This window comes from Rhinolophus sinicus, chromosome 2, assembly GCF_057876585.1.
Source record: "Rhinolophus sinicus isolate RSI-liver-muscle chromosome 2, RSI-T2T, whole genome shotgun sequence".
In the NCBI taxonomy this organism is placed as follows: Eukaryota; Metazoa; Chordata; class Mammalia; order Chiroptera; family Rhinolophidae; genus Rhinolophus; species Rhinolophus sinicus.
In genome coordinates this window covers 170,047,895-170,060,359 of record NC_142502.1, presented here as the reverse complement: position 1 = coordinate 170,060,359, position 12,465 = coordinate 170,047,895, and the positions used below count along the sequence as shown (strand labels likewise).

Below are 12,465 nucleotides of genomic sequence, written 5' to 3'. Positions count from 1 at the left end.
ATTTTAACAAGTCTCAGATTAATGTTTTTCTTTAACACAGGGATTAGGAGTGGATATCTTATGGGGGAACCATTTCCCTACCACAGGAATCACTTTAAAAACTTGGATACAGGTTCAGGGACATGAAGTAACTATTCCAAGGACACACAACGAGTAATGAGTACAGGATTCAAACTTGGGCCTGATTCCATAGCCCACGTTCACAGACATGTGTGCCTGTGCCAAGCCGGACATAGCCTGATGTCCCTGAGTAACATTCTGGGGATGGGGGATGGTGGCTGGTGCTGGTGGCGGCTGTCTGAGCCCCACCTCATCTCTTTTCTCAGCACTGTCTTTTTTTGTATTTGCTATGCTTTAGAAATCCCCCATTCTAAACCCAGGATTCCCATGCTCACCCTTCATATATGTGATAAAGCCTCCTTTTTTGGAAATGTGTACATGCGTGTGTGTGCACGGGCATACACACACACACACACACACACGGGCATGTGCACACTTTTTACTGGGCAACAGCTTCCATTTATCTCTAAAGACCAAAAGCTAAAAGTGAGATGCAGCTGGAAGTTGAGTAGATGTATCAGATATATTAGGTGTCCTGTGTTATGCAAATTGGAGTTGGAGTATGCAATTTTAATGCAAAACCACTTCTAAAAAAAAAAAAAAGGCTAAAAGCCACATTTCTCTAAAGCCTATTCCTCTGCTGAACTGCAGATGTAATTATCAAAACTATTCAGCTCCTGTTAGAAACATTTGTAGGTATGATGATACCAGGGTCAGGTGGTGGAGTGCGTGGGGGGTGGGCTTTCACCAGGCAGCTGAGGCTGCTTCCAGCAGATGAGAGTGAGAAGGGGCGGGCAAGGGCAGCAGCCACTGCGGACCGTCGTGATTACCCTAGCCAGAGCCTTTTCCCATAATCTCATGGATGTGTATGCTGTGAAGTACAATCAATGCAAAATAGACAAACATGTCTGGAACACACAGAAATCCCATTTCTTGGAAAGGAAAGAACTGCTGTTGTTATTTTTCTCCGTGGGCTCCATTTCGTGCAACGAGACCTGCTTTAAGTGGAGCCTCACAGCTTGGAGAGATGTTGCCCTTCCCGTCCTCACTCCCCTTCCTAGTCAGTCCCTTGCTTTTGAACACACAATTAGAGAGCAGTTTCCACCGTCCCAGGCCTGGAGGACGAGAAGTTGGATGACTGTTCTTGCCTTGATCCAGGTTTAGCAGGAAGCAGGCGGCAGGCACAGATGAATAAACACACAAATACGTGAGAGGGTTCAGGGCCAGAGTGAAGAGGGAAGCAGGGTGCTGAGGGGCACAGAGTAAGGGAAGGGTAAGGGAGAGAGGAGGCAGGGAAGGCGTCCAAGTCCTGGGGGAGTCGGCCTCAGAGTTGTGTTCCTCAGCGTGGTAGAGAATTGGGGCTAGGTCGTTGGAGTCTGGGCATGTCTGGGCAGCGCCTCCAGACCGAAGGCTGGAGAGGTGGGCAAGGCCAAGGAAGGGGCCAGCTGAGGGGTGTAGGCCTCATCCTTAGAACAAGGAGGAGCCACTGGTGGCTGGCAGGCCTGGGAGGGACGGAGAGATCTGCATTTCAGAGACAGCACTTTGACAGGAGTGTGGGAGGATGGGTTTGGGGGAAGTAGAATAGTGGTGGAGAGTATTGGAGACGAAGAGGGGGGGAATGGATGTGAGCAATGCTGAAGGTTGCAGATCTTTAGGACTTGGTGAGTCGGGGCATGGGGAGGCCCCTCTTGCCACACCCTGGAGTAGAAACTCCTTCTCTCTGACATGCACCTTCCTTCCCCAGCTCTGCATCATCTCTCCTTTGCAGCAGGAGCATCCATCACTCTCCAACCCCATCAAACCTCTGATCACCCCATCCTACATGGAGACTTCCAAATTCCCACCTTCATGTACTCAGGTGCCTAACTAGCCTCGCCCGCAGAACCGATGGCTATCCACGTGATATATCCACCATTGGAAAAGCCTGCATTTTCTGGTATATAAAATGCTAAGGAAAAAAAAAATCCAGACATGGCTTTCAAAGTGCTGGGAGCTGGTGTTGGGATGGGAGAAAACCATATGTTTCCTGTGATAGCTGTCTGCAGCATTGTGTGTGTGTGTGTGTGTGTGTGTGTGTGTGTGGTTTAAAAAATTTTGTGATGGACTATAAAATGTCTCAACCAAAACTCCGCAGAAGCCCCTCCCTACTTCCCTATTCAATCAGCGCTTGCTGATACCAACCGACTCCGATGGAAGCCGACTAGATGAGATTGCCACTTGATTTGAGCAGATGTGTGTCAACATTGCTAGAAAGAGAAGGTACTGGGAGCTTGGGTCAGAATGTGCCATCATTAAAAATAACATGCTGCCTGAGTCCCAATGTGGCGGCCCCGTGGAAGAAGGAACATACTTTGTAAGGTTCAAGAGGGCACAACAAAGACCCGACAGACAGAAGCTGGAGGGAGATGGGCTTTGACCTAGAAGAATTTTCTAACACGTCAACACAAAAATTCTCAACAACAGAACATGCTGAATTGTGAACCAGCAAATTCATCATCATAAGTAGCATCTGAGCAGAGACTGGATGGCTGCTCTCTACCAAAAGTGTTGCAGAAAGGATTCACTCGGTGGCTGGAAAGAAAGGGTAGAGCCGTCACTAAGGATCATGAAAAGCTGCTGTGATCATCGCGACATCTGACTGTCTCTGCCCGGAAAAAGGGAAATCTTATCCTCATTGAGAACTCCAAGAACATACCTGGTGCTAAGTCCTCCTGGGGTGGTGCAGGCAGACCTGACCTCAAACCCCCACCAAAGACCCCTTCCCGGTCCAGGACTGGGTCCAGGAAGGGGGAGTCAGTGTGGTCCGTGGGTGTTGGGGTTTTTTGCTTTGTTTGCAGAGCTTCTACTCCAGCCCCACGTGTCAGGAGACAGACTTCTGTGATATATTTCTCTACACTGTCCAGTTTGGGAGAACAGATGCTGTGGGTCAGGCCAGCAGCCATAAATTTCCGGGAAATAACTCTTAGTGACTGAGGAAAAAGCCATAAAACACTCCTGAGGCAGGGACAGGAGAAAACAATGGCAGAGGACAATGCATGGGATTACTGCTAAACCAGGATGAGTCCCATGGATCATTCTTCTGGCCACACACGCTCCCTGGTTCCAAGAGGGCACAGGGCCCCGACACTCTGGGACTCGTCCCCTTTCTTAACTGTGGCGTCTTCCACAGAGTTTCACTGAAGCCTCTTTTGTGGCAGGTACTATGTTAAGCACAGGAGACCGATGTGAGTAAATCAGACCCAAACCGCAGCTAACACTCTAGTCATTTCTGAGGTCTCACCTGCTGGAAGGATGGAAGGAAAGCTAACATCTTTTGTGCTTATAGGATGCCGGGACTTGAACAGACTCAACTGAATGGATTTTCCCAACGACCTCAAGAAGCATCCCCACATCACGCTTTTTAAAATTAGTTTCAGGGGTACAAAACCACATAACGATTAGACATTTATATGCTTCACAAAGTGATAACCCCACCAAGTCTACTACCCATCTGACATCACACTAGCTATTATAATACCATGGACTCTATTTCCTATGCCGTACTTTACATCCCATGACACATATATATGTGTATATATAAATGTGTATAAATATATATTTGGCATTCACTATTATTTTATATTAGTTTCAGATGTACAGCACAATGGTTAGGCATTTATATAATCTATGAAGTGATACCCCTACGAGTCCAGTACCCATCTGACAGCCTACATACTCTTTACAACATAATTGGTTATATTCCCCATCCTGTATTGGACATTTCCGTGACTATTCTGTGACTACCAATTTGTACTTCCTAATCCCTTCACCTGACTCCCCCATCTCCTCAACACCCCTCCCATCTATCAATCATCAGTTTGTTCTCTGTATCTAGGACCCACGTTACGCTTTTAATACACAAGGAAACTGGAGGGTCACTCACTGTTGTCAGCCAGATGGAATGAGTCTCTGACTGCTCTTCCTGCAAACTGTAGCCTTACACCACGGCGGCCGCACCTGGCCCCTCTGTCTGTACAGTTTCAAAACTTGTTACCCAGCCACTTCCACCTCCACCCTTTTCTCTGCACTAAAAGACAAGGGCAAGACGCCCCAGGGTTTCTGTAACAGTCACCCGCAGACCCCCATCTTTAACCCAGAGCTGAGTGCTATATGCAGAGCAGCCAGCAGATGTGATCCAGATGTTACCAGGGTCACAGTTAATCCTGCTCCTCACTCTCCTTATCCCGTCTCATTGCAACTCCAAATTTCCAAGTTCAGTGCTCCTAGCTCACGCCTAGCTCACGCCTAGCTCAGTCCTGGCCCTTGGACTTCCTGGCTTTTATATCCCAACTTCCCCCTAAGAGGACGGCCTAGTCCTCAGCATCCACTTGGTCCCATGGTGCAATTCCCTGGTTGCCTCCATCCTCCCAGCAACCGGTCCTCTGGGGTCCCCCCAGCCTTACCTGGAAGCAGTGACTTAGTCCCCACTCCTTGGCCCTCTCCACAGGTACCTGTGGTCCAAGGACACAGAGATCCCCACCTCAGCCCCAGGAGGCAGCAACAGTAACTCACCGAAGTTCTCCCCACCCCAGATGTCCATGTCCACGTCATATTTCCCCAGGTAATCAAACCAGGATTTGTCCATCACGAAGAGCCCTCCAGCTATGATTGGAGTCCTGCGTGTTTGGAAGAAGAGGGAGGATGGGTTATGGGAGGGGGGGCACTGTCACATTCTTTAGCCCTGGTGGTCCAGAACTCAAGGCTATTTTCTTACCACTTCTGTTCCTCTTCAGAAAGGCCAATACATTTTCCAACTTACCTAAAACACAAATATGCTCCAGGGTTTTTCCCTTTGATTGTAAATCCCCTGACCTTGAAGACAGGCTAATTCACTCACTAGCACACCTTTGTGGGGGGAGAGAAGAGCTGAAGCAGCACATGCTAACAGCACATCCATGTTTTGAGACTGGGCCCTCTCTCCCCTTTTCCTCTCTTTACCCCTCTGTTATAAGATGTAGGGGTCCTAACCCCAGGACCTCAGAATGTGACCTTATTTACAGAGGGTCTTTACAGAGGTAATCAAGTTAAAATGACGTCATTAGGGTGGTCACAACAGGAGTGAAAGAGAGAATGTAGATCAGGACAAAGCCATCTATAGCCCGGCAAAAGCAGCCCAGAAATGATACCACCGTCACGTTCTTACACAGAACAGGGCAGGTGTGTTTGTTACTAAGTAGCGTGGCCTAGCCTTGATATCAACCTCCACTTACTGCAATGGCTGACTCAAGCTTCCTGGACTATATCCTGACACTCAAGACCTGGGGGCTCTGCTCCCAGCCCTAAGGGACCATCTTCTTTCTTGTCAGAGGTTCCAACGGGACCTTCCAATGTTTAGCAGAAAGAGTAAGTACATCATGGCATGTGTGTGGGTGGACAACACTGGGCAATTCCTCAGCGCAGGGCTCCACCAGACCCCTAGCCCTCAGGAGAAGTCTCCATGAGGACAGAAACCTCCTAAAATGAGAACAAAAGTGGCACGAGCCTGGCACAGGGCCCTCTTGGTCTCGGTCCAACCTTTCGAGCATGTAATGTGGCACGCCTCCCTACACCACGTGACAGCGGGAAGGACCAAGTGGGATCAAAGCTGCCCACCCCACTCCCGCCCAGACTTACCTAATGGGCTCAGCAGGGTCCAGGCGCCGAGCTTTCTGATCGGGGGAGAGCTGCTCCCATTGGAAGTGGAGGCTCCAGTCAAACCCTAAAACATAGCACACACTCCGTTGCTTTGGCCTCTCAGATGTACCTGCAGAGCTTGCTCATTCTATCCCTTTTTAGAAGTTCATGACAAGTTCATTCTGTTCCTTTTCTAGAAGTTTCCCAGGGAAGTTGTCCCAAGGACAAGTCTCACCCAGGCTGGTCAGCAACAGAGATGTCTTGCCTAATTACCCTTTCACAGCTTCCTTCTTTTTCTCTACCCTCTACTGCATGGCTGAGCCCTCTCTGCTGGGTGCCACTAGGAATAAAGGGTAGAGGATAAAGTGTATGTGACAGGGAAGACGAGACGGACAGTTATGGAATGTGGCCCTTGGCCAGGAGCCGTGGAAGGTGCAAGCAGGTTTGTGAGGGGCTGAATGACCTGAAATTGGTCTTGGGGTGGGGAACTGTCCAGCACGAGGTCTGGACAGAGAGCTGTGGTGGGCCTCCAGGACAGAGTGGCGCTCACAGAGGTTCCAGAACAATTCAGGACCCAGGCAGCCAGGGGACCTCGCTTCCCTCCCAGTCTCAGGCCCTGGAGTGAACGCTGTGCTGGAGCCAGAGCTCTGGGGGCTGGGAATGACCTGCCCACTCCCCCAGCCCTTCCATTCACAGTGGTAAAGGGCCCCACTGGAGCTACTAACATTCTGGGATGCAGACAAACCACTAGGAGACTCTCCCTTCCTTTCTCCCTGGACATCAATGAGTAGGAGGGAAAGGAAGTCCTCGCGGGGAGAAGGCGTCAGCCCCACTCACCCCCTCTGAGCTCCGAGGCAGACTCGATGTAGTTGAAGGTGTCCAGGTGGATGATGTCAATCACAGGACACACCACCCGCGTGTAGTCCTGTCAGACGATAGACCTGCTCTCAGTGAGCCATGTCCCAGGCCAGGCAGGGAATCGGGAGCTTAGCAGGGCCTCCCCCTGGGAGTGCCAGACACTGGTTTGGCGGCCTTGGCCAAGCACTCTCCTCCCTGTGTCTCAATCTTCTCATCTGTAATCTGGGCCCTCTCTAGTTCCAACGCCTAAAATGCTAAGAGCCTTTCCCTGACTCCCAGGCGCCTTCCCAGCCACAGTGGCCATCTAAGCATGGTGGGGATACGGTGTGGCTCCCTGGAGCGTGCTGCACACTGTGAAAGGGGACAACAGGAAGGAGGGGGTTCAGAAGGCCTTCACCATCAGGGGGCTCTCGGAGGCAGAGGACACTGTCATATGGGAAGGGGACCTCAAGCCTTGAAAGGCCACACATTCACAGTGGGGTCCTCTCGGAATTTCTGAATTCTTTCATTCTCTGCCTATGTTTTTATAGGCACATTGATGAATAGCCTGTCCCTAACTTCAGATGTTACCTGTGATACTCACAAATCTGTACCTCCAGCCCTGACTTTCCTCAGATCCAGGATGCCAGTAGCCGCCTCTATGGCGATGTCACACAGCCTTTCAGTGGTGGCTTTATCACCATCTCCCCAAAACGCTCCCTCCCTTTGGTTCCCGATTTCTGTTAATAGAACCATCGCATACCCACCTTCCTCCCCAGCACTAAATTAAGACGCTTTATCACTGCCCATCAACCAGATCAATCCTGCTGATTTCAGCTCTAAAACCGCTCTTGTGAATGAATCCTGCATCTCCTTTATCCCTCGCACCTGGCGTTACTGCAATGGACTCCTAGCCCCTCCAGCCCTCAGGTCACCCTTTCCCTTTTATTCTACAGGTGGCTGATGAAGTTGTCTTTCCAATGTGCAAATCTCAGCCTGCAGCTTACCAGCTAAAGACTTGAATTATTGGAAGATAAGGTTCAAACTCCTTAGCCTGGCATCCAAGACCATAAAAAAAAACAGGCCTGTATTTAGCTTTCCAGCCTCATTGCTTGCTACTTCCCCCAGGCCACCCTGTCCACAGGCATCCAAGTAATCCAGGGACATTTTCAAAATCTGCAAGACAAACTTACTAGTTCCTGGGGGCCACCAAGGCATTGTATATATTTTTCAAATGTTCTCTAATTCTAAGCAAACACCCCTATACCTGGTGTGCAGGAAGGGTAACTGGCCCCTGTGGGCAGCGTGAACTGTGACCTTGGAGACTCGATAGCTAAATGGAATCCAGCAGCCAGGGAGAACCAGGCAAGACCACTTCTCCAATCCTTTGTACCCACCACCTCCGTCTGGCACAGGCGGGAGCCTGTTTCTCCTTGTAGCCATGTAATTTCCTGGTTCACTCTCTCCCCCAGATGAGGCTGTCTTCTTATTTAAAGCTCAGATTCAGTGAATGCCTGCTTTTACGTTCATGGATTTAATTTGGCCCTCAGCCTCCATGTGTGACTCATGCTGACAGTGACAAGGTGCCTCTAAAGCCAGTTGGCCCATGTGGAAAGAAATGCTCATTTGCGATGCATTGCTTCCACCTCTGGGATGTGCACAGATGCTTCCTTCATGGTCAACACAGCATCTGCCCAGCTGCCACAGTTCTCTGGGGCTCCTATCAGGCCACTGTCACCATACACCTGTGTGCGTACACACGCTACACACACACACACATACTGCCACCCTCACTGGTATCTACACATAGACACACCCTCAAAGACATTCTCATGACTTGAATTCTGAAATGTTCTCAGCAGTTCAGAGATTGACCTTCTGTGGACCTGGTAAAGCCCTCGTTTTGCCTTTGCTTCCTGAGTATTTGGGCCTCTGCAGCTTCACTGAGTCCTACACAGACCCTTGTTCAGTAAAGGAGTAACCTTACCCAAAGATATGTTTGGCCCTTGCCCAGCTCCTTCGAAGTAAACGGCTAACCCTTTGGAATGTCCCACCTGTAAGAATGTCTCTGTTTGCCTGGGAACCTTGGGCTACACCAGATAGTTTATGCTCACAATGGAATTTAGGGTATGGGCCTTGGCCGTGTGGTGCCAATCCAACTTGATCTCTGGAGGAGTATGGACATCACAGAGGTGATCAGCCATGTCTATGTGACCGACCCCCAATAAAGATCCTGGACACCAAGGTTCAGGGGGGCTTCCCTGTTTTGCAATACTCTATGTGTGTTGCCACACATCCTTGCTAGAAGAAGTAAGTGCTATTCATACAACACCACTGGGAGAGGACAGTTGGAATCTCGTGCCTGGAACTCTCCCTGTGCGCTTTTTCCTGTTGCTGATTTTAATCCGTATTCTTTTGCTATAATAAACAGTAATGATGAGTGTAACAACTTTAAGTTTTGAGTATTTCTAGTTAATTACTGAACCTGAGGATGGTCTTGGGGACCCCCAAACTTCAATCCTGTGTTTTAAAAATCTATTTTCAATATTTGGAAACAAAATGAAAAATAAAATGCTGGTTGCTTACCTCATCCATAGGTTTCCCCAGAAGCCACGGATGGGCTCTCTGCCTCCAGGCCTGTGACAGGCTGTGGTACACTTTCCCTATAAGTTCTGAGGGTTTCTGTCCTTCTATTATTTCAGTCACAACTCAGTGACAGCATCTCCTTGGAGTCATGGAGACCAGATAGGCAGTGAGAGCTGTTTGGGGTTACGGGCTGTGTAGAGCCATAACCTTGAGAAGAGGCTGCAGGAGACTGTCTAAATGACCCATCAAAGCTAGAACACAATCTCTCTGAGTGACCCTGGGAATGGGGGTCAGTATCTGCTCCATTGTTGTATCCCTCAGCCCAGAGTTAGCGGGCAGCAGGTGTTCAGTCGGCATTGGCTAAGAGGCCACCTATTAATTGCCCCTGAGGACACCGTGTCAATGGCTGGCAACAAAACAGGTGGATCAATTACAGCTCAGCAAGATGGCCTCTCCCCCTGTAGGCTCAGGACTGGGGGGACTCTCCATAAAGATAGGCAGACCTGTCACAGGTCCCTAACTACATGCCCCAGGAGGCTGTATCTTTAAGGCTAGGTCTGCAGGTAGGTCTGGCAGGCAGCTGGGGAATCCCTAGCAGACTTCCTCTTCTCCTCTCCCCCACACAAATCCAAGCCCAAGCTGCACACCCCCACCCCCACCCCACTGGGAGCCAATGGCCATCAATCACCCCTGCAGTCATACCTCTCATTTCTCCACCCATTCATATACTGAAAACCACTTGTGAATGGGCAATCAAAAAACTCCTAGAGACTAGCATTCACTCATTTTGTCAACTGGCATTACTGAGCACCTACTGTGGTTTAGGAATTGTGGCAGCTACAAAGATGAGTAAGACCTCACAGTCTAGGGAAGGTGCTAAACAGGTGAGGAGAGTTTTATGATGGATACTCTAAGCTAGCCTGGAGCGAGGTGGCGGGGGTACAGGAGGGGGTCCTCAAGGAAGTGATGCTGTAATAGGAGACCTGGGTTTCTATTCTGGTTCTGCCATCTAGAATACGTTGACCTTAAGCAAATCAGCACACACTGAGGAAGTCTGTTTCTTCATCTATGAAGTGAGAACAAATTAGTATTTGCAAAACTATTCTGCCTTCCTAACAGGGCTCTTGGAAGAAACAAGAGAGGAAAGCATATGAAAGGCCTTTGAAGCATATGTAAGCCATTATTTATATCAATTTACCAAATGCTACAGAGATTGAAATTTCTTAAAATCTTTTTTTCTAGTAAAGAAATATGTAGATAAGGGAGATAAAAAAGAAGCCTGAGTAAAAAAAAAAAAAAAAAAAAAAAAAAAATTAACGTGGTGCTTGTTTCAAGTATCATCATGTAATTGAAGGGGAAAGAAGGGAAATTGAGGAGATTTTCCATGTGGAAAATATCAGCCGGGGACAGCTTCTGACAGCTCAAGCCCAGCCTCTTTTTTATCTCTTTCTATTTTTGAAAATCCCCAACCCGAATTACAGCTTAAAATTTCCACTTCCACTCAGAAGATCAAATCATGTTTTACTCTGAGATGAGACACGTACAAAGACACTTGGAAACACTGGCGGACACTCGCTCACACTCCCTTATCCTGAAAGGGATGTCTCAGTGAAACCCTTCAGTCGCCAAGAGTCCGGGTCTGGTGACAACCTCTGTAGGTGCAGAGTGGAGCGCTGTCTGACCAGCCGTCTGCTCTGAAAGCTTTAGTTCAGACAGTGATGGGGATGGCGAGCTTGGCCTGCGAGGCTGAGCTCAATCTTGGGAATGAATGGCTCCCAGAGAAGGAGCCCTGGGCTGCGCGGCAGGCAGTGCTCACAGGCAGGAAGGAAGAAATGAAGGCTGACCCTGACTTGCAGGTAAGGCTGGCCACTGACGCAGAAACAAGAACATTTTTTCGGAGGGGGTTTCTGAGATGGACTCCAAGGCCGGGAATGGAAAGGGCCTGGCAGGTTCATTAAGGCTGTCTGTGGACAGCAAAGCCCTCTTCACACATCCTGCCGGGACACATAGATCAGCCTGGAGGTTCCTATAGGTCAAACACTGAATCACCTCATGACCCAGCAATTCCACCCCTTGGTACATACCCCAAAGAATTGGAAGCAGGCACTCAAACAACTTGTACATGAATGTTTGTAGCAACACTATTCACAATAGTAAAAAGGTGGAAACAACCCAAATGCCCATCAGCAGATGACTAGATAAACAAAATGTGGTATATACTGTGAGGCTGTGATATATTAAGAAATATATATTTAACTTTTGTTCCTGGTTCATGGAACAGAGCTACTGAAACCCTTGTAGTTTCCTGAGTGAATGGGGTCAGAGCAGCAATTTCTTGTTATTCCTAAACCCCTTTCACTTACCTGAGTTTATGCTAATGAGGGACTCTAGGAGGATGGGGGCTGGTTGTCAAAGGAACCAAACAGTGATTAGAGGGCTGGAAGTTTCAACCCCCAACCTCTGCCTCCTTCACCTCCCCCTACAAGCTCCCCTAACCCCACTGCAGGGAGAAGAGAGACATTGGAGATAGAATTCAGTCACCAGGGGCCAATGTTTAATCAACTGTGCCTACGTAGTAAATCACCCCTGCAGTCACACCTCTATAACAACCCCAAACACAGGGGAGTGCTTCCAGGTTGATGAACCAAGCAGGGTGTGTGCCTAAGATGGGATCTCCGCCACTTATAACGCTACCCAAAATAGGTGCTCAGTAAATGTCTGTTAATTTACAGCCAGGAAGTGAGCTGGCTTTCCTCCTATTGCAACCTTATCACCTCCCCCATTGCATCTGGTTTCTTATTATCATTTCTGAACACCGAGCACCTTCTCTACCACAGGCAGGATGACCACACAGAGACTGGTGCCCCCAATGGATTGTAGTCTCTTAGGGGAGACAGAGAACTAAACCCAGAAAAGGGAACTGCAGGGCCAAGTGGGCAATTCTTGCCAAGAGTGATCCCAGCTATCCAGGCAATCAGAAAGGCTTCCTGGAAGAGGGGAGATGTTGGCAAGGCCCTGAAGAGCAGGGGGGTTTGCAGAGAGAAGGGAAAGGGCATCCAGGGAGGGAAGCGCTTGGTCAGAGGTGGAGCAGTGGGAATGTGGGGCACATTCAGGGAAAAGGAGCAGCCGTTTGGCCAGAGCTGAGACTGAGGAGGTGGGGCTGGGGCTGCAGACTGAGCCCAGAGGGAGGGGAGGATTGGAAGGGCCTCCAGAGCCAGGCAAAACCCCTCAAATTAGTGGTCTGTTCATAACCTACTCCTCAATCCAGACCTTATGCCTGGATTATGTCAAAAAGAGGGGAGAGGGGATTTTTCTAGACAGCACTCAGTA

The 12,465-nt window shown here is 49.1% G+C and overlaps 1 protein-coding gene across 5 annotated transcripts in view; it reads right to left on the bottom strand.

Moving 5' to 3' along the window:
* The window catches only part of GALNT14 (polypeptide N-acetylgalactosaminyltransferase 14), a 186,479-nt gene that overhangs the window by 22,869 nt on the left and 151,145 nt on the right, over window positions 1–12,465 (bottom strand). For all 5 annotated transcript variants that reach the window (XM_019735395.3, XM_019735396.3, XM_088796228.1 and 2 more), the window contains 3 exons: window positions 6,550–6,637; window positions 5,713–5,797; window positions 4,612–4,715 (listed from right to left, as the gene is read on the bottom strand). In XM_019735395.3, the coding sequence (XP_019590954.3) occupies window positions 4,612–4,715; window positions 5,713–5,797; window positions 6,550–6,637 (277 nt within the window). The remainder of the gene's footprint in view (window positions 1–4,611; window positions 4,716–5,712; window positions 5,798–6,549; window positions 6,638–12,465) is intronic.